Genomic DNA, 24314 nt, shown 5'->3' on the forward strand with positions numbered 1-24314 from the left:
GCTGATTTCTTTTCTTTGTTTACACTGGTTTTCTGAGCCCCAACCTTGTTGTTCATCTTGCTTTGACACCCATCAGTCAGGCTTTTTTTCTTCTGTTGGCTTTATCTTGGAAGAACTTCATGCCAAAACTTTAAGCACATGTGGGGCTTATTTTGTTTTCTCGCTGTTTCATTCCAAGTGTTGGCCCGAAAGCATAGTTCAATCCACTTGTGCCAACATATTAGGAGTACTCTGCAAATAAAGCAGGATAGTTTGTGTTTTAAAGAAAAGCGACAATTGATTGTTGTAGCAGCTGGTGACCTATTTGCATTATTCTATTCTTTCAGTAAGTTTAGAAACTAATAGAGGGTATTCAAAATGTGCAGCGCCATTTGTCAACGATTCGGTAAGCTTCATTCACCGTGTCAGCGAGAAGGCATACTTATATGTGCTGATGGGCTTGTTAGTAAGACGTAATTGATGAAGCATTGCTAATGATGTGATAGTTGTGCCAATTAAACTAAACTGTGCCAAGAGGTGCAACCTGCTACATCCTGATACATCTTGGAAAAACTTGCATAGTTTGCGCCAAGCATGCACCACAATGTCGTTTTTGTTAGGCAAGAAACAAGATGGCAGGCCCTCGAAATCTATTGGTCACCACTGGAATTTCAAATGCACTGAGCTTCTTTGATTTGCCAAGTCTCAATGCAGGCGCTGGCGGTCGGCCTGCTGATGTCTCAGCTCATAGGTAGTACGTCACATGCCGCCTTTACCATGTGATCTAAGGGACCCGAGCGGCATCGAGCCGTCTGCACGCTAGATGCTGGCTGCGTCTGCAATGGCGTTTGCTACGCAGTCTGCTTCGTCTATAGCTGGGATACCAGCTACAGCGCCAACCCGATTCCGACTTAAATTGTGGTTAGATAGTGAGCTATACCTGTTTCCATTGTGACAAAACTTACTGTAAGTGATAGTAACTCCAGTTGATGTCAGATTTCCCAGACCGTCAAGGCACCACAAAAAATCCGGAAAATCGGGCAGTCTGAAGAGAAAAAAAAAACGAATGCACATGAAAACGCACTTATTTTAGTTATATTTTGCGAACGGAAAGGGTCACGGCATGAGTACGAAATTTTCGTTGTGATCCAGCCAAGTGGCTTGAAAATAGTTGTTTATTAAAAAAAGAGAGAAGAAAAAATATGACACGGCCGGTGCTACCTCAATGGTCAACACTTTGGGCCAAAAGTTGTAACACTTTGGGCCAAAAGTCCGGTGCGCTAGCTACGCGACTGCATGCGCTGAAGCATGTGAACAGAGTGGCTGCATGACACTTCAGCATCAATCCGTGCACGTTTGTAACGGGAGAAAACCGGAAGAGCTTTGGGCTACAAAAAAAATTTGTCACGCAAATCGCAGGCCATAACAATCATGCAGATTTTTCGCTGTTGTAACTCTTTTGACTTTCTCTCCCGCGTCATGACCCCCCCCCCCCCTCCGATTGATATTTCTCAAAAAAAGAAAAAGTGGATTCATTACATGAGTAAATACGGTACTGTTCCTTTAAATTGTTTTTTGAGATGTCACTCTACACTCTTGAAAGAGTTCTGGATTTGTCAAGAATACAAATGTGCAAATATTTTCTGATTTATAACAGAGTACAGCTCTACTGTGCTTGGAAAGCTCTACGGGGCCAGCTGGTACAAAGTGACTGCGCCAGCTTTGAATATGATGTGATTCTAAGTATTTACTGTTTGTGTTTCAGCCACATATGCGGCTGCAGTCCTTTTCCGCATGTCAGAAGACAAGCCACAGGACTATAAGAAGCGGCTCTCGATGGAGCTGACCAATTCGCTGTTCCGCGAGGATGCCGGACCGTGGGGAGGCACGGTAAGTACATGATCTGTTCCAAGCCGTATTGATTTTGTAAAATGTTCATTTTATTTAATATACAGTCGATCCTACATATAACGGCCCCACTTAAAATGGACTTTCGCTTAAAACAAACGATAGCTGCTTGACCGTCAAAATTTACATTATCTCAATGGCAAAAAATTTTTCGCACTGCTACCGATCTCTCAAAGACCGGTCAGCCAACTAGTCTCCCCTCGGTTTTTGATCGCTGGTTTTGTTACACTATCGTCGCTGGCCTGAATTGACTAGACCATTTGCCAACATCGTCGGCCACTGACTGTGCCTAATCTTAAGGTTTAAGGGGAGATGCTACTCGAAGACACTTTTTTTTTAAATATTCACCCTAGAGCAATGAAACTTGAGCTGTTTATGGAACTTTTTATGCTGATTTCAAATATATAATTAGTCTTCTTGCATGTTTCACACTTTTAGCTCTGCAACATGACAAAGTGAAAACATTAACCCTTTTGTCTCCCTCTTTTCATCCCTAAACTTCTGTAATTTTTTACTATTTATAGTTCATAATGTTTCAAATAAAGTTTAGAATGCAAATAACTTATTAGGAAGCATATACAAAATATGTAATATGCGTGAGAAATAATAGACGTAAAAAAGTCCATATTTTCACTTACCCTAGTAAATGTTTACATACAATTTTTTATCATACAATAAATTATTGGAATATAAAGTTGATAATTGCATTTGTTGTACTTTGGAAAAAATTGAGCAAAACTTTATGCTGATCCGGGGTTTAGAAGTGCCTGAAAAAGGAGGGGCACATTGGAAGAAATGGCAAAATTTGCGTTTTGAGAGAAACGAGTTCTAAAGTTAAAATTGAGTTTTTATGTATGAAATATATCATTAAATCTGATGAAATTTGCACACTAAAAAAAACAATCCTTTTTGTAGTGGCCACTGCGACTAAAATACACCAGCACCTTGAGTTTATCCCTCTCATCTTCTTCGAGCCGACTCCTCACAGACATTTCGCTCAAAGACAGGGCCATGAAACGCTTGCCAAACTTCTGCTCCATCTGGCAGAGCCTTGTGCCAACTGCAAGCTAGGAAGAAGTTCGACAGGACTGTGAAATCCAAACTAAATCCAGTGTCAAGCCATTTTGCGGCCATGTTTGTGCCACATACCGTCATTGCCACATAATGGCAATGTCGTCCCTGCTAAGTTCTCTCTCTGCGAGCTTTTTCGACCTCGCAAGATTGGCGCAGACGTCATCCATTGCCGCATCACGAACTTTCCGGCTGACTGGTGTGAATAACTTTTGACGCATTAGCTTTTGCAAGCCAACAAATTAACTGCCGCGAATCGGACCAGCTGCTCGTAGCCTATTCCTACAGAGCACGCCGCACAACAACTTTCACTTGCGAGCAATTCCTTTTTTCATTGATAATGGAGATAATTACACGAGAAAAGCATTGTTCAGCTGCGCTGCTCGACAAGACATAGGTTTCACAGCATATACAGGCGCGCAGCGGCCAATGGCGGTCTCCGATCCGTACGACGTGATAAGCCAGTCGCGGCGCTCGAAAAACGCGCAGAAGTGTGCTTCTTTTTATTATTTCTTGCGCTGCATCAGCGAGAGAAACTGTTGTTATTTGAAGAGTGAGGCTAGACTCTTCGACTCATGCGATCAGCAATGGCGAGCGGCGGCACATTATCGGTGGCAAGGTGCTCGAAGACTGCACACTTTGGACCTTTTAACAGGCACCTTGTGCTGTTTATATGCAATTTTAAAGCATTTGCAGATAAGTCTCGATCTGTTTTTTGTTTTTTCATAACACTAGAGGTACTAATCTTATCAAAACAGGCAAAAATAAAAAAAACGGTAATTTTGAAAAAAACACGCGTTTTTCGACCCGCATCTCCCCTTAACAGTGTGGGAAAAAAAACACGGCGAACAGGTAAAGGACAAGACAAGCGCTGACTTCCAACTAAATTTTTATTTACAAGAAAGTTGTTAATATACCCGAGTGAACAGAAAAAACGGTGAAAAATGACTGATGTAAAGATACGAAATATCAACAAACACTGAGCCTGCTACGCCGACCCTCGCACCTCAAAAAACATAGCTCTCTGATAAAGCAACTGATGGCTTGCTTATGCATGCGCTCTTTTCAAGTGCCATCTGAGCAGCCTCATAGATTATACGCTCGTGTTCTTTAATCTTACCTAGAACTGTTGTCTTTTCGGACAGTGGACTGCACCCACACGTGCTCATAGCTCTCTGATAAAGCAACTGATGGCTTGCTTATGCATGCCCTCTTTTCAAGTGCCATCTGAGCAGCCTCATAGATTATACGCTAGTGTTCTTTAATCTTACCTAGAACTGTTGTGTTTTCGGACAGTGGACTGCACCCACACGTGCTCACGTGTTGTGCCAGGAAGCAATCTTTGCCATTACGAACATTATTGCCGTATTCCTGTAACCATTCGTTCAGGCATCTGCCCGGCTGGCCCACGTAACATGCACTGCACGAAAATGGGGTCCTGTACACGTGCTGTTAAGGGGGCAGACTGCTCTTAGACATTTTTTGTTCATTTCTTGAGTGATCTTGATCAAACTGCACAGAGTTATGCAGTTGTTTCTCATGATTTCAAATGTTTAATTAGTTTTTCTGTAACTCATCTTATTCCTGAGATAAATTAAGTTCACCCCCTATTGTTTAAGGCCGTCATAGAAAAAAAAGTGCTTAATTAAAAGTGATATTTAAAATATCTTTACATAGACTAATGACTATAGATTGAAATATTGCAAGAGTTTTTTGTTTTTAAGCCTTTCTTATATTTTACAGCAAAATGAACTATCCATTTTCAAAAGCAGTTGGAACTGTGTTAAAATTTTGATGAGTTATTAATTAAAAAAGCTTGTTCTTTAAATTCTGCTCCCATACTTGCACCTTACACACATACAGATTTCCATTGCAAAAAGACTTATTGTTGTACCTGCCCTAGCTGCAGAGATATTGAGGCCTCAAAATTGAACAGTTGTAAATTTACTTTTTTGAGAAAAATGGAAAAAAATGAAAACACACAGCTTCTTCAAAAACCAACAATCGTGGTGTGCATGTTTTGCAATCCTCATAAAAGTGCTCATAAATTCGTAGCAGAGCTTCCAACACAAGTGCCGGTAAATTATAAAGAGGCCTCAAAGTTGGTTCCCCATTTTTTTTTGCAGGTTCTGCATGCTAACAGCACCAAGAATCTGGACAGTTAGAATGACATTACAAAAAAATACCACTTCCTTGTGTGTAAAAGTTTGCAGAGAGATAGCAAAATACTTGCAGATACCAAATATGTCAATTTTAAAAAAATTTTTTTTGTCACTTTTTGGTCCCAAAGAGCAGTCTGCCCTCTTAAACCTTAAGTATGCTTAACTAACTAGCCCAGTCAGCCACTTTGTAACTAACCGTCTGTGTCTTGTCTATAGCTGGCCTTGATTGACTAGACCATTCGCCAACATAGTCGGCTGCCGACTACGCCCAGTCGTCTGTGTCTTGTCTGGATCGATGTCGTATTGTTCTACTGCATGCACTTGCACTACCCCACTGCCTTTGATAATCCGCAATTCGTTCCGTGTTTAGGACCTGTTCTCACTCACTTCGCACTCAGTTCAGCATGTCCTCTACACACATGTGGAAGCGTAAAAACTGCTATTACACGTAACGAATCGCGAGTGGGGCTGAGATTATCATGAGATTTTTTTTGTCACTTTTTGGTCCCAAAGAGCAGTCTGCCCTCTTAAACCTTAAGTATGCTTAACTAACTAGCCCAGTCAGCCACTTTGTTACTAACCGTCTGTGTCTTGTCTATAGCTGGCCTTGATTGACTAGACCATTTGCCAACATAGTCGGCCGCCGACTATGCCCAGTCGTCTGGATCGATGTCGTATTGTTCTACTACATGCACTTGCACTACCCCACTGCCTTTGATAATCCGCAATTCGTTCCGTGTTTAGGACCTGTTCTCACTCACTTCGCACTCAGTTCGCACTCAGTTCAGCATGTCCTCTGCACACATGTGGAAGCGTAAAAACTGCTATTACACGTAACGAATCGTGAGTGGGGCTGCGCAAGCCCACAAGTGCCACAATGCGATTCTGCGACCTCCCAAGTTTTCCTACACACGAGTAGCGTGTTTTGTGAATGTTGTAAGCAAGCTATCAGACCTGCCTTCTTCCTGCGTCTTTTGGTTTTCAAGGTCGCCTTCCCGTTGTGTGCTCCTCCGTCTACACTATATTGCAACTTCTTTGCCCATCTCGGAGAGCCTGCTCTCCTCTCTTTATCGCCACTGCTTCGCCAGTCTCCACTGCTCTATGACTCCAACCATGCTGACTCAAATTCAGAAAATTCGTGTTCAGAGTAGAAACAGGCCCAGAGAAGTTCCACGCGTCCTGGCTTCTGTGTCGCGTGTGCACGCCTTGCTCGCTGTTGCTGTGCGTGAGTTGTCAGGATGACAGACGGTTGGCCTTCCGCACTTTTTCTTGCCGTTCAACAAAGCATCGAAAATGTGACTGCTCAGCTTGGGCGTAGTGCAGCACCTTTAAAACTTATTAAGGTGCTGCATTGTGGAGCACCTGCTTATATCTGTTAACCACCCAGCAGCCAACTTGCCGCATCGAGTCTCCCTGTATTCAGCTATGAAGAAGGTGAAGGCTTTGTGAGCGGCAGTGACAGTTACATGTGTGCAAAACTGCTTCTGCGAAGCCGACGTCGGACCCAATGCCGAGCCTGAAGCTTCTAAACAGGACCACTCTGGCGGCGATTTGTGGCAGCACGTCATCGACTCTGACATGGGAGGGTGGGCGAGACATCTGTTTCAATGATTTCGTTATGGTCGATAATGATCCCAACTCTGCGAAACCGTGCACGGATGAGAGCATTGTGAATGAAGGGCACGGCAAGAGTGATTTCGAGTAATCTGACGGCGAGCACAGCGAAAGTTAGGCACCGGTGCCCACAAGTGTGCTTGTATCAATTGGCTACATTAATAGCCTCAGGCGCCCTGCCGCGGTGGTCTAGTGGCTAAGGTACTCTGCTGCTGACCCGCAGGTCGCGGGATCGAATCCCGGCTGTGGCGGCTGCATTTCCGATAGAGGCGAAAGTACTGTAGGCCCACGTAGGCCCGTGTGCCCGTCTGCTCAGATACCCGTGTGCTCGTGTGCTCAGTAGGCCCGTGTGCTTAAATTTCGGTGCACGTTGAAGAACCCCAGGTGGTCCAAATTTCTGGAGCCCTCCACCATGGTGTGTCTCATAATCATATGTTAGTTTTGGGACGTTAAACCCCACATGTCAATAAATTAATAGTTTCGGGCAGCTTGTATATGTCACGAGCCTTGGCGAAGAGCATGCTGCCGCTTTAAATAAACTTGGAGACCATCCTTATCGCTTCTGCTCTTTTAAACACTTGCATCACGGACTTGTTTTTTTTTTGGGGGGGGGGGGGTACTTGTGTTCTCACTCGCAATGTTTTTTTAAAGCCGTGTTTCATTTACTAGGAGCTTCAGGATACAGCGAACAGATGTTGTGTCATGCTCGGGTTCATTATATGCGGGCTCAACTGTACACACATGGTCGATCACGGATATATCGAAATGAGGTATCGCAAAATAGTTAAATATATCGATAATTCAAATTACAAAAGTTGTGTATTTAAGGCTTTAATTGAAGGGACGCTATAGGCTAACAATTTACATCAGAGTGAAAGATCAATGTTGAAAACATCTAAAAAGTTAATATCAACAGCAGAACTCTACCAACCGGAGTGAATGTTCAACACCACATGTTCCATGAGATGGACATTTTGAAATGATCCCAATCACACAGATTCATGCCTACAAATAATCACCAGTAATCAAACCTGTTGAAATAAAAAAAAAACGAGCCTTCCGTGCATTACAACACGTAATAAAATGCTGCTTGTCCATTTCTATTCCATTCATAGGGAAAAAAAACTGCTTGGCGTTATCATGGGAATGGCACAAATGGTTCAAAATTATCGTTTTTGCTAAACTGAGCTTTGCTCACGCACCCATGTCTCAGTTGTAGTTTCGATATCGCATATTGCTACGTGTACTTTGTACAGTCGCGATCATAAGTTTGAAGACCGCGTGGCAGTGTGCTTGTGTGCGCCATCCAACAGCTCATTGCCTGCTGTCGAGAGTTAAAAAGTAGCACTACGAGGTTTCTGGACTGCTTTTTCAGATATCAACATAGATATTCATCTTTAGTGTCCCTTTAAGGAATTGCAGGCTTTGAAACAGTTTTCAGAAATCGTAACAAGTGCTAACATAGCAATATGCTCACATTGCGCCAAAGGACCAGGTGAGAACTTCTTTTTGATTTACCACACTTTATTTTGCTTGAAAATAGTCTGTAAACTCTTTTTGCTTCCTGCGTGCCGTCTAGTTCATTAAGTCATTCTCAGTATCATTGAAGCTTTCCAAACCAGCAAATTAAGCTCTTTCAGCCATAACAGTGTTGATGAATGCTTAGCGCGCAAGCTCGGTAGCACGATAAAAGGTTAGAGGCTGCATTAGCATTTTCATAATAGCAAGAGTCCATTTCTGCAGACTGGACATGTCTGCCTTGATCTCTGCATCAATGCTGCCGGGAGCAGCAATGTCGTTATCTGCACCAATGAAGTTGCTCATTGTACTCCTGTCCAAGATGGTGTGTGGAAACGTTAAATTAGTCTTAAAATACACGGATGTGCTGAATGTCATTAGCAGTGATGACACACCGAAGTCATCATCCCGCCCGCTAGAAAACATTTCATGGTGCTTTCCTTGACGTCGCTCCAAGCACCGATCATTTTTCTGGCAGTGAGCTGGTCAGTGTTTAGGTAGACTCAAGAATGAGGGTTCACTGGGAACGAAGCAAAAGTCCACAAGTCCACATGCTGAAAGAGACACTGCTGCACAAACAACAAAGGGTCATTTCTTCACGATTGGCCTGTTGGTGATAGCGATGGCACTTGTGACTTTGTAGCAGACAGCCTCTGCTTTGGTGCGAAATGTGAGAAAAAGCGGTGCCTTTGAGATGTGTGTTTTAAAAACTGAAAACGCCAAAAATACGTCAAGAGAGTACGCATCTCGAAAACTATGCTTTTTGGGCCCATACCCCATCATAAACGAAGAAACAAAGAAGGCAATGCAAACATTGAAATTAGGCTGGCGAGTCTCTTCTCATGCTCATTTTGGTGCCCTTAGCAATCAGCCTTTTTGAAAAACAGTATGCCTGCACGTGCCTCAATAGTTGTAATATTGGACTAGATAAATGTGCTTCTGGGCTTTGGCGCAGTGCAGCGTTCAATATAGCACATGCTTTGCTGTGCGGGAGTTAGATATATGTGCGCACTAGCCCCTATGTTTCTGTACTGGAAATTCAAGATTTTTCAACTGTTCGATATGGCCAGTAATTGGATATAGTGACAGGGATCGACAGTATAAAACAAATTTCTCCCATCGACTGGCAATTTGATACAATGTTCATTAAAAATTGTAGTGAAATTGTGCTATGCGACTTCATTCATGCATTTTTTATTCAGCGTTTCACATCAGCTTTTAGGTGTCCAATGAAATTGATAATGTGGCTGCTGAGATTTTCTATGAATGTTAAACATTGCACTTGCTAGCAATACTATATTTGAAGACAACTTTTCTTGACAGTACTGTAGAAGCTACAGAACCAAAGCACATGCCTACTACTGCGCCAACAAAAAATGATACTTAGGTTTACTAATAATTTTCTCATAACCCTTGCTGAAATGAATACAGCTTTATTTAGTATGAGACTGCAATGGTTGTGGGAAGTTGTTGCCAAAATAAAGTTGTTCACTCTGCAAGAATGCTTTTATTTTCTTTCCATTTCTTGGACATCCCCACCTTTTCCAAAGCCCACCCAATTTCTAAGAAAACATGGCGTTCGTGATGTCAGTGAAGACTTGCACTGTTTGGTTTTCGAAGAAAAATATACTCGCTCTATGACACTAAAGCGTACACTGAATAATCGAAATGTTTCTCCTATTCATAATTTTCGTTAATGTGTTTTTCTAAGCGTGTTAACGCTACAAGTGAGCAAAGCAGAAATATGCTGGAAGATGCCGCACTACTTGCGGAGCAACATAAATGTACGAAAGCCCAGTCTTTGTAGCCTTCGATCCAATGTCAAGATAAGTTGTTGCCGAGTATAGAGTAACATGTGGCAAGTGTGAGGAATGGTTGTTACACTTATTACTGGCATCATCGTTCTATGTGCTTACTTGATGTATAACGCTAGTCAAAAGTGCAAAATTTGTCAATCTAGCAGTTTTATAGTATAACTGTCATGTGACAAGGAATGCAACTAGCATTGTCCTGTTGTGGTTGCTATCATTTTGTGCTAAGTATGAATGCAGGTCCTGTATGGTTTTTTGTATAAAATCTAATTTTACTTCATTGCACTATATATTGGGTACAGTCAGCAGTTAATTTTTTGGATGCCTTCTCGGTACCACTACATATCCTTCTACATTTGTTGTGTAAGGATGTCTTCAGTCGCTAGGGTGCACAAATATCCAGTCATGCACCGGTGTTAACTGACTTCTTTCTTCGCTCCTTGTTACCCAGTGTCAGATGTCCAATTGCTACTTGTATATATGAAGTGTGTGGTGCAAGGAAAGTTGTTAGGAGCCTTATCCTTCATTCCGGTTGCACCACTGATACCGTATGAGATAGCGTCCACATGAGCAACTTCCATCTGCTTGCTGTTTTCAGGGGCCAGATATGGACATGAACCTGGATGCCTATCATGAACAAATGTACTCTGGAAGCCAAGGACCTCCTAGTGGGCGTCACAATCCTTACTCTCAGCAGGGTGAGGCGTTTGTGCTCAGCAACAACCTTTAAGGCCACAGGAGGGTTCAAAGTGACAATACGAGCTTGGTTAGACACTTGTAATTTAAATTACTTTACTGGTTTTGTTCACAAGTATAGCTTCAGTCTTGAACGTTAGGTGGCATGTATGGAAACATTTACTGCCTTCACATGGTACTGTAGGTCTGCATATGAAAGTACTTGCACTTTCTAGAATGTGCCGAAATTGCACTGGAAAACTGGTAACTGCCTAGATTTGCAAGCAAGAAAATTTACTCATGTAGCTAAGACCAGTTGTGGTGCTGCAATTCATCTGAAGTTCTTTGAAGTTCAGCTTGAAGTTCTTTGAAAAGAAATGAATTAAAGTGGGCTATGTGTTGGTAAGCATTTTTCAAATCTGTGTTGAAACTTTGTATTTTTGAGTACATGCATTTTTTGCTTGCACATATTGGAAAACATTCCCAAAACTATTTGACTTAACGCTCGACATATGAGAAGTACTATGAAAGTGAATTATTTGACTGCATTTACATACAGCAAGCAGTTTTAATAAGAGTTTACAGCAACATGCTTTCTTTAGTTTTTGTGTGCATGCTTGTCTATGTGCTCTGCAGTTTAGTTTTTTCCAAACAATGTTTTTAGTTCCTGCAGTGTTTAAAATTTTTCTCAATTGAATGAGCTTGGTATTGAGACCACGAGGTTTAGGCTTGGCTCAGTGAGCAGTATTTTTAAAAAAACAAAAAAGTGTCTGTAATGAGTGTGTGCGCATCCACAGCGTTGAATACATGTCACGCGAGAACGCGGAAAGCTCAATATGTGCGCAACTCATCGCACAGTGTTTCGAATGCGATACCGCATGCGTTATGCTCCTTCCTGCCTCAAGGTTTGTCACCTTTTCAACTAACCAAGTTAACCACAGCTGTTTCGGTCGTAACATCTGCGACATGGGTCTCAAGGCCAACGAAATCATGTACACAGCTTGTGTGCTTAATGCACTTTTTTCCTTGGTGCTGAAAGTATTGTTGACATGTCTACTACTGATCACTCCAAAAACATTCTTTTCCTCTGAGCTGTCCTTTGCTGGAAGGATCACACAGTGGTATGAACTTCGCTTCTCTAAGCATGCTGCACAATGCATGCCTTGTCTGATCACCTGCATAACAGGCATACTGTAATGCCAGAGTGCTGCATGTTAGTGCATTTTAGTTTTGAACCGGGCTAAGTAAGCTGTACTGCTGAGTCCACCTATATTGGATCCAGCTAAGATAGGTAATAACCATATTGAACACTGCATATCTCTATTCCTCAGCTTCATTCTGATCTCTATCTTTTTGAGTCTCTATAGGTACAGTAAAAGCTTGTTAGGTTAATTTCTTGTGGTCAGAAAATATGTCCGCATTAACCAAATGCTGAATTACTGAAAGTATCAACAAAACAATAAGCTGGAGGCTATCACATCATTGCATTTTTTTTTATGAATACATAGATGCAGTACTCATTTTACAGAAGAGCAGTATAAAGTTGACACTTGCGAAGCACTGTTTGAACACGAAGGAAGACACGTGCCGTGACCACGACCACCACGTGCATGTAGCAATAGTTATTTCACCAGAAAAATGGCCAGCAGCTGATTTGTTCGTTGCAATGTAGCAAGTTAGTTTATGCTCGCATACGTGCCACAGATGAAGGCCATCATATTCAACAGCTTCCTCCATATTTGAGTTTTGGAGCATTGCAAGTGCATTGCCTGAAGCCTCAATAAATCTGCTGCATACCACATCCCCTGTGGAAAAAAACCACGGTCAGTACCATGTAGTTATGAAGGTCTACTTCGCAAGTTGAAATGACTGTTTAAACACTGAACCTTCTGCTGAATAAACTTGGCTCGCTAATGTATTGTCATAGATGGCGACTGCACAGTTCTGAAGGCATGTGGTGGAAACGAAGCTACTGCTTGTCGTTGCTTTGACGCCAGTCACTATTGGCACAATCCTTCATAGAGCCTATGCAGTTGGCGTGGACAAACTAAAATCTAAAACGAAATGTATTTTTTGTATTTTCGTGACATTGGCTCAATGAAACTTTTCAAAACTTCGTATGCTAGGTCTAGGGCACCCACAAAAGATAATGTGCTTCATTTTTTTCGAGTAGAAGCTATGTAGGACCTAGTAGGTGTCTTCAAAATTTACTGTGTTTGGTGCGGGAATCGCATAGTGGTGTCTCCACTCGTATTTTCTTTTCACGCATTTTCTCGTTAACCCAGCGTCATGTCGCAGTAAGAGGGGCGCTTTGGGGGTACTTGAATTATACACTAAAAATCGTTATGCTCTTTGGTGTCCCTTTAACGGTGTTGCGTTGCTCAACATTGTAGCATTATTGATAGGTGAAAGTAGTACAGTGAAATCTCGATACAACGAATTTGAAGGGACCGCGGAAAATAGTTCGTTATTTTGAAATATCGTTATAGTGAAAACATCGAAAATTCGCATTAAAAATCGTAAATGCAACAAAAGGAGTCGCCTACCTTTGCTGTGTACACATCCGCAAACGCTTGATTTTATGACGAGCGTGAAAAGAAACAAAACGCGAAGTATTCCGGAATGGGCGCACGTTTATTTGAAAAAGTCGGTGATCTTGGCCTGGCGGGTGCTGCTCAACTGCCGCAGGACGAACGCTTTGAAGTTGTCCACATTCTTATGCTCTGCTTCGGTGGCATTGCTGCACCTGCCAAAGTAAGTGCGCATCTTTCGCACGCATTCCATGATGTCGGCGTTGGAAAGCGATTCTTCTGGTTGGCTAACGGGCGCGGTCTCAGCGTCGTCTTCGCCATTGGCGTCCTCGTCGCTGTTATCACCACGAACAGCACTGACGATGTCATCGGTCGTCAGTTCGGCTGACGTGCATGCTTCGTCGTCGCACTGCACATAGTCCTCGAACGTCACCGAGGCATCCATCGCGAGTCTTTCGACGACTTCTTGCCACATGCCACTCGCGTCGCTTTCTTCGCTGCCTTGTTCAGATTCAGATGGCATTACTACCAAGCCTGCCTTCCTCCAGCAGTTCTGGATGGTGGTTGATGTAACGCTCCACCAGGCCCCGGTAACCATTTCTGTGGCCTGTCGCACATTGATGGATGTAGGCAGCTTCATCCGAAGATTTATCAGCAATCGCTGAACCAGGCGTGTCCGGTAATGGGCCTTGACACTTTTTATGATGCCTTGGTCCAGTGGCTGGAGCAAGGACGTACAGTTCGGAGGCGAGAATTCCAGCTGTACATTTGTCAGCCTGACATTAACAAGATGCGCCGAGCAGTTGTCGGCGATAATCAAGATTTTTCTACTTGCGCTCCTCATCTCATCGTCCACCTTTAGTAGCCACTCAGAGAATAACTCTCGTGTCATCCACGCGCGTGAATTAGCCCGATAATCGCATGGCAATGAAACAACGTTCCTCATGCAGCGAGGCTTCTTGTATTTGCCGATCACCAAGGGCTTCAGCTTCTTGGTGCCTGTGGAATTGCAGCATAACAATACCGTAATCCGGACTTTGGACTGCTTGCCACCTTTGCAGCTGTTCCCTTTAAAATGCATGGTTTTATCAGGAAGCATTCGATAGAAGAACGCCATTTCGTCCGCATTGAATATATCATCTTCGGAGTATGAAGCGACGATTTCGCGGAACTTCTCGTCCCTCCATGCAGCAGCGCTTGCTGCGTCTGCCGCCTTCTCTTCACCAGACACCACTTGCCAGGTGATTCGATTCCTTTCACGGAAACGATGAAGCCACCCCGCGCTTGCTTCGAAGCCTGTGATGTCCAAAGCATCAGCGAATTGCCGGGCTTTTTCCTGCAGCATGGGTCCCGACACCGGCATATTTTGAGAACGCGCGTCCTTGAACCAAGTCAGTACTGCAGCATCCACTTCTTGGAAATTCCCAAGTCGGAGCCGTTTTCTTGACGGTGCGAGTTGGGACCCTCGGTGCAGCTCGGGGATCTTTTGTCGGTCCTTCAGGATGGTTGCGACAGTTGATGGTGCAACCCCCATCTCGTTCGCAATGTGGATTTGTTTTTTACCGGCGTCCACTTGAGAAAGAATATCCACTTTTTCTTTCGAAGAAAACTGCCTCCGTTTCTTTTTCGCGCTGCTTCCGGAGCTCATCGCGAACGCAGAAACGAATCACTTTAACCTTTAAAACGAGAAAGCCGTACGACAATCGTGCGACGTTGCCGGTCGACGTAACAAAACAAAGGCGGCGAGGTTAGGCTCAACCTGGCTCAACGAGCATGCAAAAAAAAAAAAACATCGAAAACAAGGTACTGGCGATGGCGATAGGGCTAGCCAGGCTAGTGCGCATTTAGCATAAGGCAACGCATGGAGAAATGAGCAGGAGCTCTGATGATGATGATAGTGCCACATATGGCGCTGGGCATTTAGACCGCTGCACGTAATTTTTAGGCTAGAAATTCGTTATTTTGAAGTGCTCTTAAGGGGGGGCGCGGCAAGTAAAGTGCCGATTTTGGTCAAAATATGCGATTTTCTGATTTATTTTTTTTCGTAATCTTCAGACCTTCAACTTCCTTGTTCTAAAATATTACAGCGAAACGTGCGCTACAAATCCCGCAAATAGTGTTTTTGCCGAGGCTAGTCGCCGAAAAGTGCGAAAAAAAAAGCCCCTGAAACGGTGTTGTTCACGCCGCACAAACGCGCCAAGTTGTTGACCGTGGGCCGCCATTTTGGTAGCTTTGGAAAGAGGAGAAAGCCGGCTTCCCGATGGTCGCGGTCTCGTATTTCGCCGAGTGAAAATAAAAGCGCGAGGAGCAAGTAAAAAAACGAAAACGAAGAACGGCAATTGGCTGCGCGGGTCACGTGGTAGCAGGCGCGACCTCTTACTGGTCAAAGCTGCGCCGCGCACCTTGGCAACCTTGGAAGCGCGAGCGCATCTGCGGCCGCCGTGTCGAGAATCATCCGGCGTGCGCTTCGTTTTTTGCCAGTTTGCTGTTTTTGTGATAGTTCGCGTGCTTTTTTTACCAAGCTTTGTTTACATCGGTGGTCTCTTCTGAGTGCTTGCTCATACTGCGGTGCTATGTTGCCGCAAAAAAAGTTCCGGAGCGTCCACAAGTACGGCAAGCGTCGAAAAGCTTGGAACAAAGGGCAGACGACTGCGGCTGCCGTCCCAGTCGCAGTTCCGGACGGAGCATGCTCTTCAAGCGTCACGGAGCCTCTACTCAGACCCTTCGCTGATTGTTGTGAGGCCGAGAGTGTGGAAGGTGCCACATCGTCGTATGTCAGACCGCCGGATGCCGTCGACCGTGATGGACGCTCTCGCGAACCCGATTGCGGTGGCACCGCGTCGGCAGCCGTTGCAACTCCGGGCGTGCGCGCGTCGAACATTCTATCGCGAGTTTCGGCCCAGATTCCGAGCAGTGAAGAAATCGCGCAGCGGGCGCAGACAAGGCGGGATGTTTTGGATGCCGTAGCATCGAAGTCCGCTTCAAAGCGGAAGCTCGAGCTTCTGAACGAAGGCTGCGACGAAAATGACGGCGGTAAGGACTCCACATTCTTCATTGTAAATAAGAAGATGCTGAACGGTCTGCTTTCGTCAGTAAAGTGCAACAAGTGCGACGAAGGGTCGATACGCCTCGAGACTACGCACTGCCTTGGACTCGCGGCGAGGATGGAACTTTTTTGTGACAATTGTGGCAGAGTGAACAGTGCGTGGTCGTCCCCGAGGTGCTCCGGGCAACAAAAAACGAACCCCTTTGAGGTAAACGTGCGTGCTTTGAGGGCTGTGCAGTCAGTTGGCAGAAAACAATCTGCCATAAATGACATTTTTTCTGCGATGGACATTTCGCATCGAGCACTGCACCACAAGTCCTACCAGAGACTGCAAAGGAAGTACAGCCACCCTGCCACCACATCAGCTGCCACCCGCATTGAAGCAGAAAGTGCACAGAAGGTGCATGACATTTACAAGGACCTAGGAGGAGTGCCAGGCAACATTGACGTCATTTACGACGGCACGTGGATGACGAGGGGGCACAGAAGTCATATTGGCGTGGGCTGTGTAATCGAGCTGTACACAGGCTTGGTCTTGGACCACTGTGTCCTGTCCAACTACTGCCAAGGCTGTGCTGTTGGCCCCAAGCCTGGTGACGACAACTATGAGGAGTGGCTTGAGAAACACAAGCCACAGTGCCAAAAGAACACCGATGCTAATGCAGGCCAAATGGAAGTAGAAGCAGCTAGGATCATGTTTGAAAGATCGTTTACCAAGTACAAGCTTCGATACATCAATGTGCTCTGCGACGGTGACAGCCGTACGTACCTTGCCCTCACGCAAGACAAGGTGTATGGCTACATGGTGATTAAGAAACAGGAGTGTGTGAACCATGTGAAAAAAAGAATGGGCACTTCCTTGCGCAACCTTCTTGATGAGCACAAATCCAAAGGCCGAGGACTGAGCATGGGTGGCAAAGGCCGGCTGACGCAGGGCCTGATAAAGAAGTTGACGAATTATTATGGCTGGGCCATTAAGAGCCACCCCAACGATGTTCCTGGCATGGAGAGGGCCATCATGGCCACTTATTACCATGTAACATCCACAGACCAGGATCCACACCACAACCTGTGCCCAAGTGGGACTGACTCCTGGTGCCCGCACAATCAGGCATTGGCCAAGGGAGAGCCGCTGCCGCCTCACAAACATAAACTGCCCCCTCACGTGCGAGTGGCACTGCTGCCAATCTACAAGCGCCTCTCGAACAAAAGCTCCTTGAAAGGTGTGCGCAGGGAAAAACCCAGAACGCTGTGGAGAGTATGAACAGCCTCATTTGGTCACTCCAGTCCAAGAGCCAGTTTGCCTCCCTTCGAAGTGTGGAAAGTGCAGTTGCAGATGCAGTCTGCCGTTTCAATGGTGGCTGCAAGAGTGCGCTGCAAGAGATCACTGCTCAACTGGGCTTCAATCCAGGAGACTGCTCTTTGCGGCGAGCAGCCGAAAAGGATGCCAAAAGGGTAAAGAGGGCTCAAAAGGCGCATTGTTCCACGACAAAGAAGCGCAAAACTGGGTTGCGCTCTACAGAGGCCAAGGCCACAGCATCTCAGGATTACTGCCCAGGAGGATTCTGAGTGTTTTAGGCATGTTGTGAACTTCCAAACAAGAGTGAACTTTCAAAGTCAGTTTTCTCAACTCTTGATTTTCGCCTATGTGCCTTCGCTAGAACATCTGTCATTTTCTAACAAAGACTGATAGAGTCGTTCTGTTTTTTGCACTAGGCTCAGGAGGCCTTTAGCAGTGCAATAAAGCTTTATCTCTCTTCTTACTCATCATTTAAAATTTTTAGAACACATTTTATAATTACTGCGATGTGTGCGCAAAACAACATCCATGTTTTGGAAATTTTATTTATGGTTACAAGAACTAGAAAAATCAACTAATAGCTTCTTTGCACAAGTTGATGCTTTGGGAACATAATAATATGGAAAAATAATTTCATTTAGCAATAATTATCTCTTTAAGTGTGAATAGCATTAATTAGTATAATTATGCTTGTAACTCACAAAGTACAAGAGGTATTTGAAAACGGTTTTCATATTTGGAATCCTCACAATCATCCACATACACACACCAAATTTCATCACAAACAGTACATTAATAAAAAAATTAGTTTTACTTGCCACGTCCCCCCTTAAGGTACCAGGGTGATAAAATTTGATACGTTATTCTGAAATTCGTAGTAGTGAAATATTTTTACATTGAACCAATGGACATTTGGAAGGGGATTTCCGAAATATTCGTTAATCTAAAAAAATCGTTAATCTGAGGTTCGTTATAACGGGATTTCACTGTATATCCCTTTTGCATTCGATACGTTCGGGCTTGACTGTGATGAGATTCTTGCTTTACAGTCGATTGCATAGAAAAATAAGCGGGCATTATGATCATAAGTGTGGCACTTACAGAGCTTTGCAATGATTACACCGCCACGAGAAAGTTTTCCAAGTTCACCATTCATTATATTGCAGTGCTGTTGAGATACAGGGGTGCTGAAATTTGGTACGTTATTCTGAAACATTCCGTATTCAGAGTTAAATATTTTTTTCAGTTAATGAATGCACATTTGGAGGGGTATCGTGTGGTCCTTAATCTGATGTTCACTATTCGGATTTGACTGTAGTAGTGCCAAAATAGCTACTGTTTGTTTACCTCTTAGGAGGGAGAAAAATAGAGCTTGGCAGTTCATGTAATGAATAGGCGCATATGCCGTGGTTTGTTAAAGGTATAGGATGGTAGCCAAGTACAAAAAAGTGGAATGGGGAAAATTGTAACATAACTTATGAGATACAGTGGAACTTCGATTATACGTCACCCGGTTTCGTGGCGGCCTGCATTTTATGATGAATCGGTTAGGTCCCGGCAAAATCCCTATAGGAATAATGTATTAAAAACCTTGGTTATACAATGCAGCTTTACGCGGACCTCGCATCTTACGAAGACATTCAGGTACTCGTCTATTCCTCCAAGTGATCGCAAAATTCTTTTTGCTCCAATTCTTCTCCAAACAGCATTTCTCCTGTTACGCGAGTTACTTTCTCCCCATATTGTTCCTTTTGTATTTCAGTGATGGTACTTTTTCGATGCTGGAATCTGAGAAAATTGGAATCAAGATGGTAGTTCACTCAGAAGACGCCATTTCTTAATGTGTGACACATTGTGATGATACGTTTATGTTTCTTTGAGATGGTAATGCCCAAGTGGCTGGCTTTGTAATATTTGTATAAGCGGATTTCACTACTATTGTGTGTGGCTTGCAGCTATTGACTACGTGCCATGCTTAACTGTTCTGTATTCAAATATGTGCAGGTTATGACACCCAAGTCCCCATAGATTCCATGCAAGGACTTGACTTGGGGCCATCACAGGGTGGACATAATTACACCCCGATGGACACAGGCATGGACCTTGATGCCCCGGGAGACCTTAATTTTGACCCTCTTGACCCTTCCCTTCCTGCACCAGCTCAGCAAGACAGCAGTGGCCAGCTAGCTGCATGGTATGACACTGATCTATAAAATTCCAGGAGCTGTTGGCCGAAGGCTCGAATATGGCTCCTCCCACCCCCCTCATCCTTCCTTTTTAATCTTTTTTACTGCTTTTCTGGAGCAGCTAGTGTGTGCTTTTCCCTTGAACCATACATTTGGGGCAAGCATGGATTTTGATCCCTCTAAGAGTGGTGTACAAGGGGGACAATTTTTGCGGAGAATCTTTGCTCTTAATGCTGTTGGTTCGGGAGGCACCTTGCAGAGACGAAGATGATGGAGCATGCCAGCGATGTCAAGCATTAAGGCCACTATTTTAACCAAGGTCCCAAATTTTAATAGTGGCATATTTATGGGATCTCCATAATGATGGTTGGTGGCAGCCTCCTGTTTGCCTTTCTTTCTTGTATTCATTTTTAAGTAATCATTTGAGTTCCCTCTCATATTTTTTATTCCTGTTCTGTGCAGTCTATGCTGTGCCAATTTGAACTCTGCTGCTTGAAGCAGTGTGAGCTTCGTTTTGTGTGTATCGTTTCTTTTACGTGCCACATTTGTTGTTTGTACTTTTCATATTAAGTGTCCTTTCAGATGGTAATTATACGCTCATATTTGTTACTGTCCAGATACAAGGAATGTGTAGTATTCCATTTGTGTTCCTTGTGCCCCGTCTGCTGTGGCTGTTCTGTTGCAATATCAAAATCTTCCCACTACTGGTTTGTATTTCGGACATTTATATCAACCAGGTGATATATTTTTACTCTTTATCTTAGACATACTCGTATTTACTATCCAGCATGTGTCTGTGCAACATCTAAACGAGAATAGAACAAGTTTTGTTTGTATTAGGTGGCATAAGGCAGTGTGGGTATACTTGAAATATTATTTTCTGTATATGTGTCTGTGCACTGTATTCAATAAAGTAGACAGCATAAACTTGCCTATTGTATGTGTGTTCTGAAAATGGCCTTTAGTGAGTAATACTCAGTGATTTCCTCTTGCACGAAATCTCTTGAATGAAAGTAAGCTGACGATATTTACTTCTACAAGCAGAAACATGAATGGTATGACACAGATTGAACTTTCACCTTTCAACAAGCCAAGTTGTCTTCTAGGAAATTTCCGTGTTGAATTTGACCCGAGTTGTACCATCTGCCTTCCAAATGAAAGGTGTGCATTTGATTCCAACATCTTTGTTCTTTTTTCACACTTTTGAAACCTAGAGTAAAGGAAATGTAAGTAGCCTATTTTACCTCATTCATTAGTTTACGGTGCATGTAACTTTGTGGGAACACTGACCCTTTTCACTAGTGGACACAAATCTTCCCATATTTCGGAGGTGCAGGGCTCACTGATCGAAAGGAGATATTAAAACTTTTAGTATGACCAGTATGCATCATTGCTCGTGATAACTGTGTCATGTCACTACAAATGTGGCAGCTAAAGGTTATGTTTGCTCTGATGATAGCAGACATGACACTGATGACATTGTAAATGAAAGTATGCGTATTCTGAACCCTTTGTAGGTTCTCCTATATTTTCGATAGGGTGATATAAAAATTGGTTGTGGTATATTAATATGAACTACAAAAAAAATTTAGAACAGTATAGTAGTATGAAATAAATTGCATCAAAATCAAGGCAGTACTAAAAGTGGAACATTTGTCCCACTGACTCGTGAGTGTTTTCAAAAAGTAGGAAAACACTGTCTCATGAAGACACCACTCGTGATTGAGTCAACTGGCATTTTCGGATGAAATGGACGAAGCAAGTGTCAGGGTATCGCTTCTCAAGTTGTGGAGAGGAAAGTTGTGCATACCTCATTGCAACCTCTTATGAGCCTTCAAAGCACTGTAGTCTTTTCCTGTAAAGCTTACTTCACTGCATGAATCAACCACATTTTGTGTTAATATGGCTGTCCTTTCTGTCAAGATTGACGATTACAGATGTTGTTCAACATATTTTCACCTGTCAATATTCGCAGTGGGGCTAAGGGATGAACTGGACAGTTTCGCATGGGATTATTCTGATGCATTTATCAGTCATTATGCAAATTTACAAAAACGCTTGATTACCAAAAGCTAACATCAGTTCTCTCTTAATACCAGAAAAAGAGATTATCAGGCATATGCCCGAGAACTGTATCTGGGCTGAGGTCGAGCTGGCAGAGCTACCACATCCCTTGACGAGCTCAGATGTACAAAGAAGCAAGGCGCAGACTTGCCGAACTGCACCCGCAACTAACCAGGCAACAGCAAACGATCCTGCGGCGTATGCAGGCGGGATCGCTAGCGCATCCTGTTGCACCGAATGTATCCAGCTGAGCACGATACGCTGTGCTCTTTTTGCAAAAGGGAAAGAGGCTCTCTCGCACGCATCATAGCCGGTATAAGGACCTTAAAGGGCCACTCACCATGCCCCATACCAAATTTTAGTTAGACTGAGGAAATTGTTGGGTGTCTGATGAGAAACGTTTTGCCACAAAAATTTTTTGAATTCGTTCATTACGAGCTGAGAAAACTTTTTTTTTTTAAGCGGCGCGAGGCGAGCTTGAAACCCTTGTCACTCCTCCGTGTAGCCTTAGCAAGCCAAACCTTTTCCCTACCCTCTCAGGCATCCGACCAAGAGGTCACCTGCACATGACGTGCCCGAACAAGCCAACCCCTGTGCACGAAAGTGCTGTTTTTTTTCTTTTTTGACCATGCAGCCTTGTTTCGTGTCATGGTCTACTGCCTGTTTCTGCGGGATAAATCGGAAACGCTGGCTTAGACATGAGTGCGAAAATGCGTAGGAGCGTTTCACGGCTGTCGTCGGCGCGATGGGCTGACCGTGGACACGAACGCATGCGAAACGCCGGCACATTATCCCCGCATCTCGATGCAATTCACAGGGGAAAAAAGAGAAAAGCTCACATTTCCTTATTGCGTCTCATTATTTATCGAGTGATTTATTAATCTCTTCAAGCAACAAATACATAAACTACGCATGTTTTGTTAAATAATTTTCGCCAATAGTCCTTGAGGACCTTCGACGCAAAAGTTTTGCTCTGTCTGTCTGTACATTTGTCTGTTTGTCTGCCTTTAACGATGCCTTTAACTACACGAAATGATACTCCAAACGGCTGACCCCGTCCACATTGCCCACTAATATTGCTCAAGATTTAGCGTTCTTGCATGTGCGATTGTCAATTAAAAAGCAATTATTGCAGATATCTGAGGCACCATAAAAACACATCAATATTCTGTGTGTCTTTTTACTAGAAAAGGCATGCATAAGTAATTCTAGGGACCGTAGCAGTTATTACGTTGCGCTGACCATGCAACACTTGCACAAAAAGGCAAGTGTTTCCAACGCTTTGCTAAGACCACACGGTGGTGGCATCTACCCGTCGCTTTGCGTTCTACACATCACCTCAGAGATGGGCGCGCACCCTGTGCGCCCGCTTAGTTTTCGAAGATAACTGCCAGATAGCGCTCATGTCTCTTGTGTGATAAAGCCCCTTGATCTTGGGAAAGTAACACACTCCTTCACGCACATGTTTCTTCCTCGATCCTCGCCCGGTTGTGCCATGCTTTGCCGGCGGCAGAATTCAATAGAGGTGGTTCATTTCCGGCAGCTTGCGCGCCAGAGTAGTGCTGAAGTTTTTTTGAATGGTGATAATAAAATTAAGAACACTGAGGCAAACGTTTATTAAAGGATAAGCTTCTTCTAAAGGTCGTATAAGTGGGGCATGCTAATTAAATAAAAGTTTTTGAGGAGTTATATGATCTGGATGTTTTTCTGCCGTATGATAACATGCTGTACGTTTGAATCTGATGTAGTTCCGCTTGTGGCATGTCCGCCTGTGTTCGTATTTTTTTTGTTCGTGCTTGTACGCTAGTATACGACACTGGTACTTACAGCGTCACATATTGCAATGACTTCACGGATGGTGGATCATTTAGCCATGTGTTTATCGTCTCGGCGTGAAAGTAGCTTTGCGCAGTGGTTTCTAAACTGAAGGCCTTTAAGCAAGGTCAGTACGATTAAGTGTTGCCAACAGTGGCTTACCTACCACAATATCAGAAACATAAGAAAATGATTCATTAGAACTGTGTTTTCACGTTTTTGTGAAAGAAACCAGCGATTCGGTTACTTGTGAAAGGAGAAACTCTGCACCAGGATTATCATCGTAATCTGTGCCTCCAGGCGACCAAAAAATTCTATCCGGACTGACTGATTCGTTCAGGTACCCATGGGACACTGGTATAAAAAATAAGTTTTTTTTATTGGGGAATGGAAGACATGCTAATGCAGGCGTGACCGAAACGATTGCGGCCACGGTCTCCTAGAAAATGGCTAACTCGCTATCACCGTGCTATAGCTTTTTTTGTGGCACCTCTGTATTTCTTTATCTCTTTCAATGGACCGCATCTCTTTCATGATTTTTGTCTGTTAATTCCCTCCTCCAAAAAACAAATAACAAATTGAATACCCTTCTGAAAATGAGTGCCAATTAGTGTCATCTCTATTCATCCACGCA

General features: G+C 43.7%; 1 protein-coding gene across 1 annotated transcript in view; it reads left to right on the plus strand.

Moving 5' to 3' along the window:
• arm (armadillo) overlaps nt 1-20732 on the plus strand; it is a 64285-nt gene extending 43553 nt beyond the window's left edge. Inside the window, exons 13-15 of the mRNA XM_037427146.2 lie at nt 1745-1869; nt 10662-10761; nt 19620-20732. Coding sequence (XP_037283043.1) covers nt 1745-1869; nt 10662-10761; nt 19620-19828 — 434 coding nt within the window. The 3' untranslated portion in view covers nt 19829-20732. The remainder of the gene's footprint in view (nt 1-1744; nt 1870-10661; nt 10762-19619) is intronic.
• Nucleotides 20733-24314: the final 3582 nt, after the last annotated feature.

This window comes from Rhipicephalus microplus, chromosome X, assembly GCF_043290135.1.
Source record: "Rhipicephalus microplus isolate Deutch F79 chromosome X, USDA_Rmic, whole genome shotgun sequence".
NCBI lineage: Eukaryota > Metazoa > Arthropoda > Arachnida > Ixodida > Ixodidae > Rhipicephalus > Rhipicephalus microplus.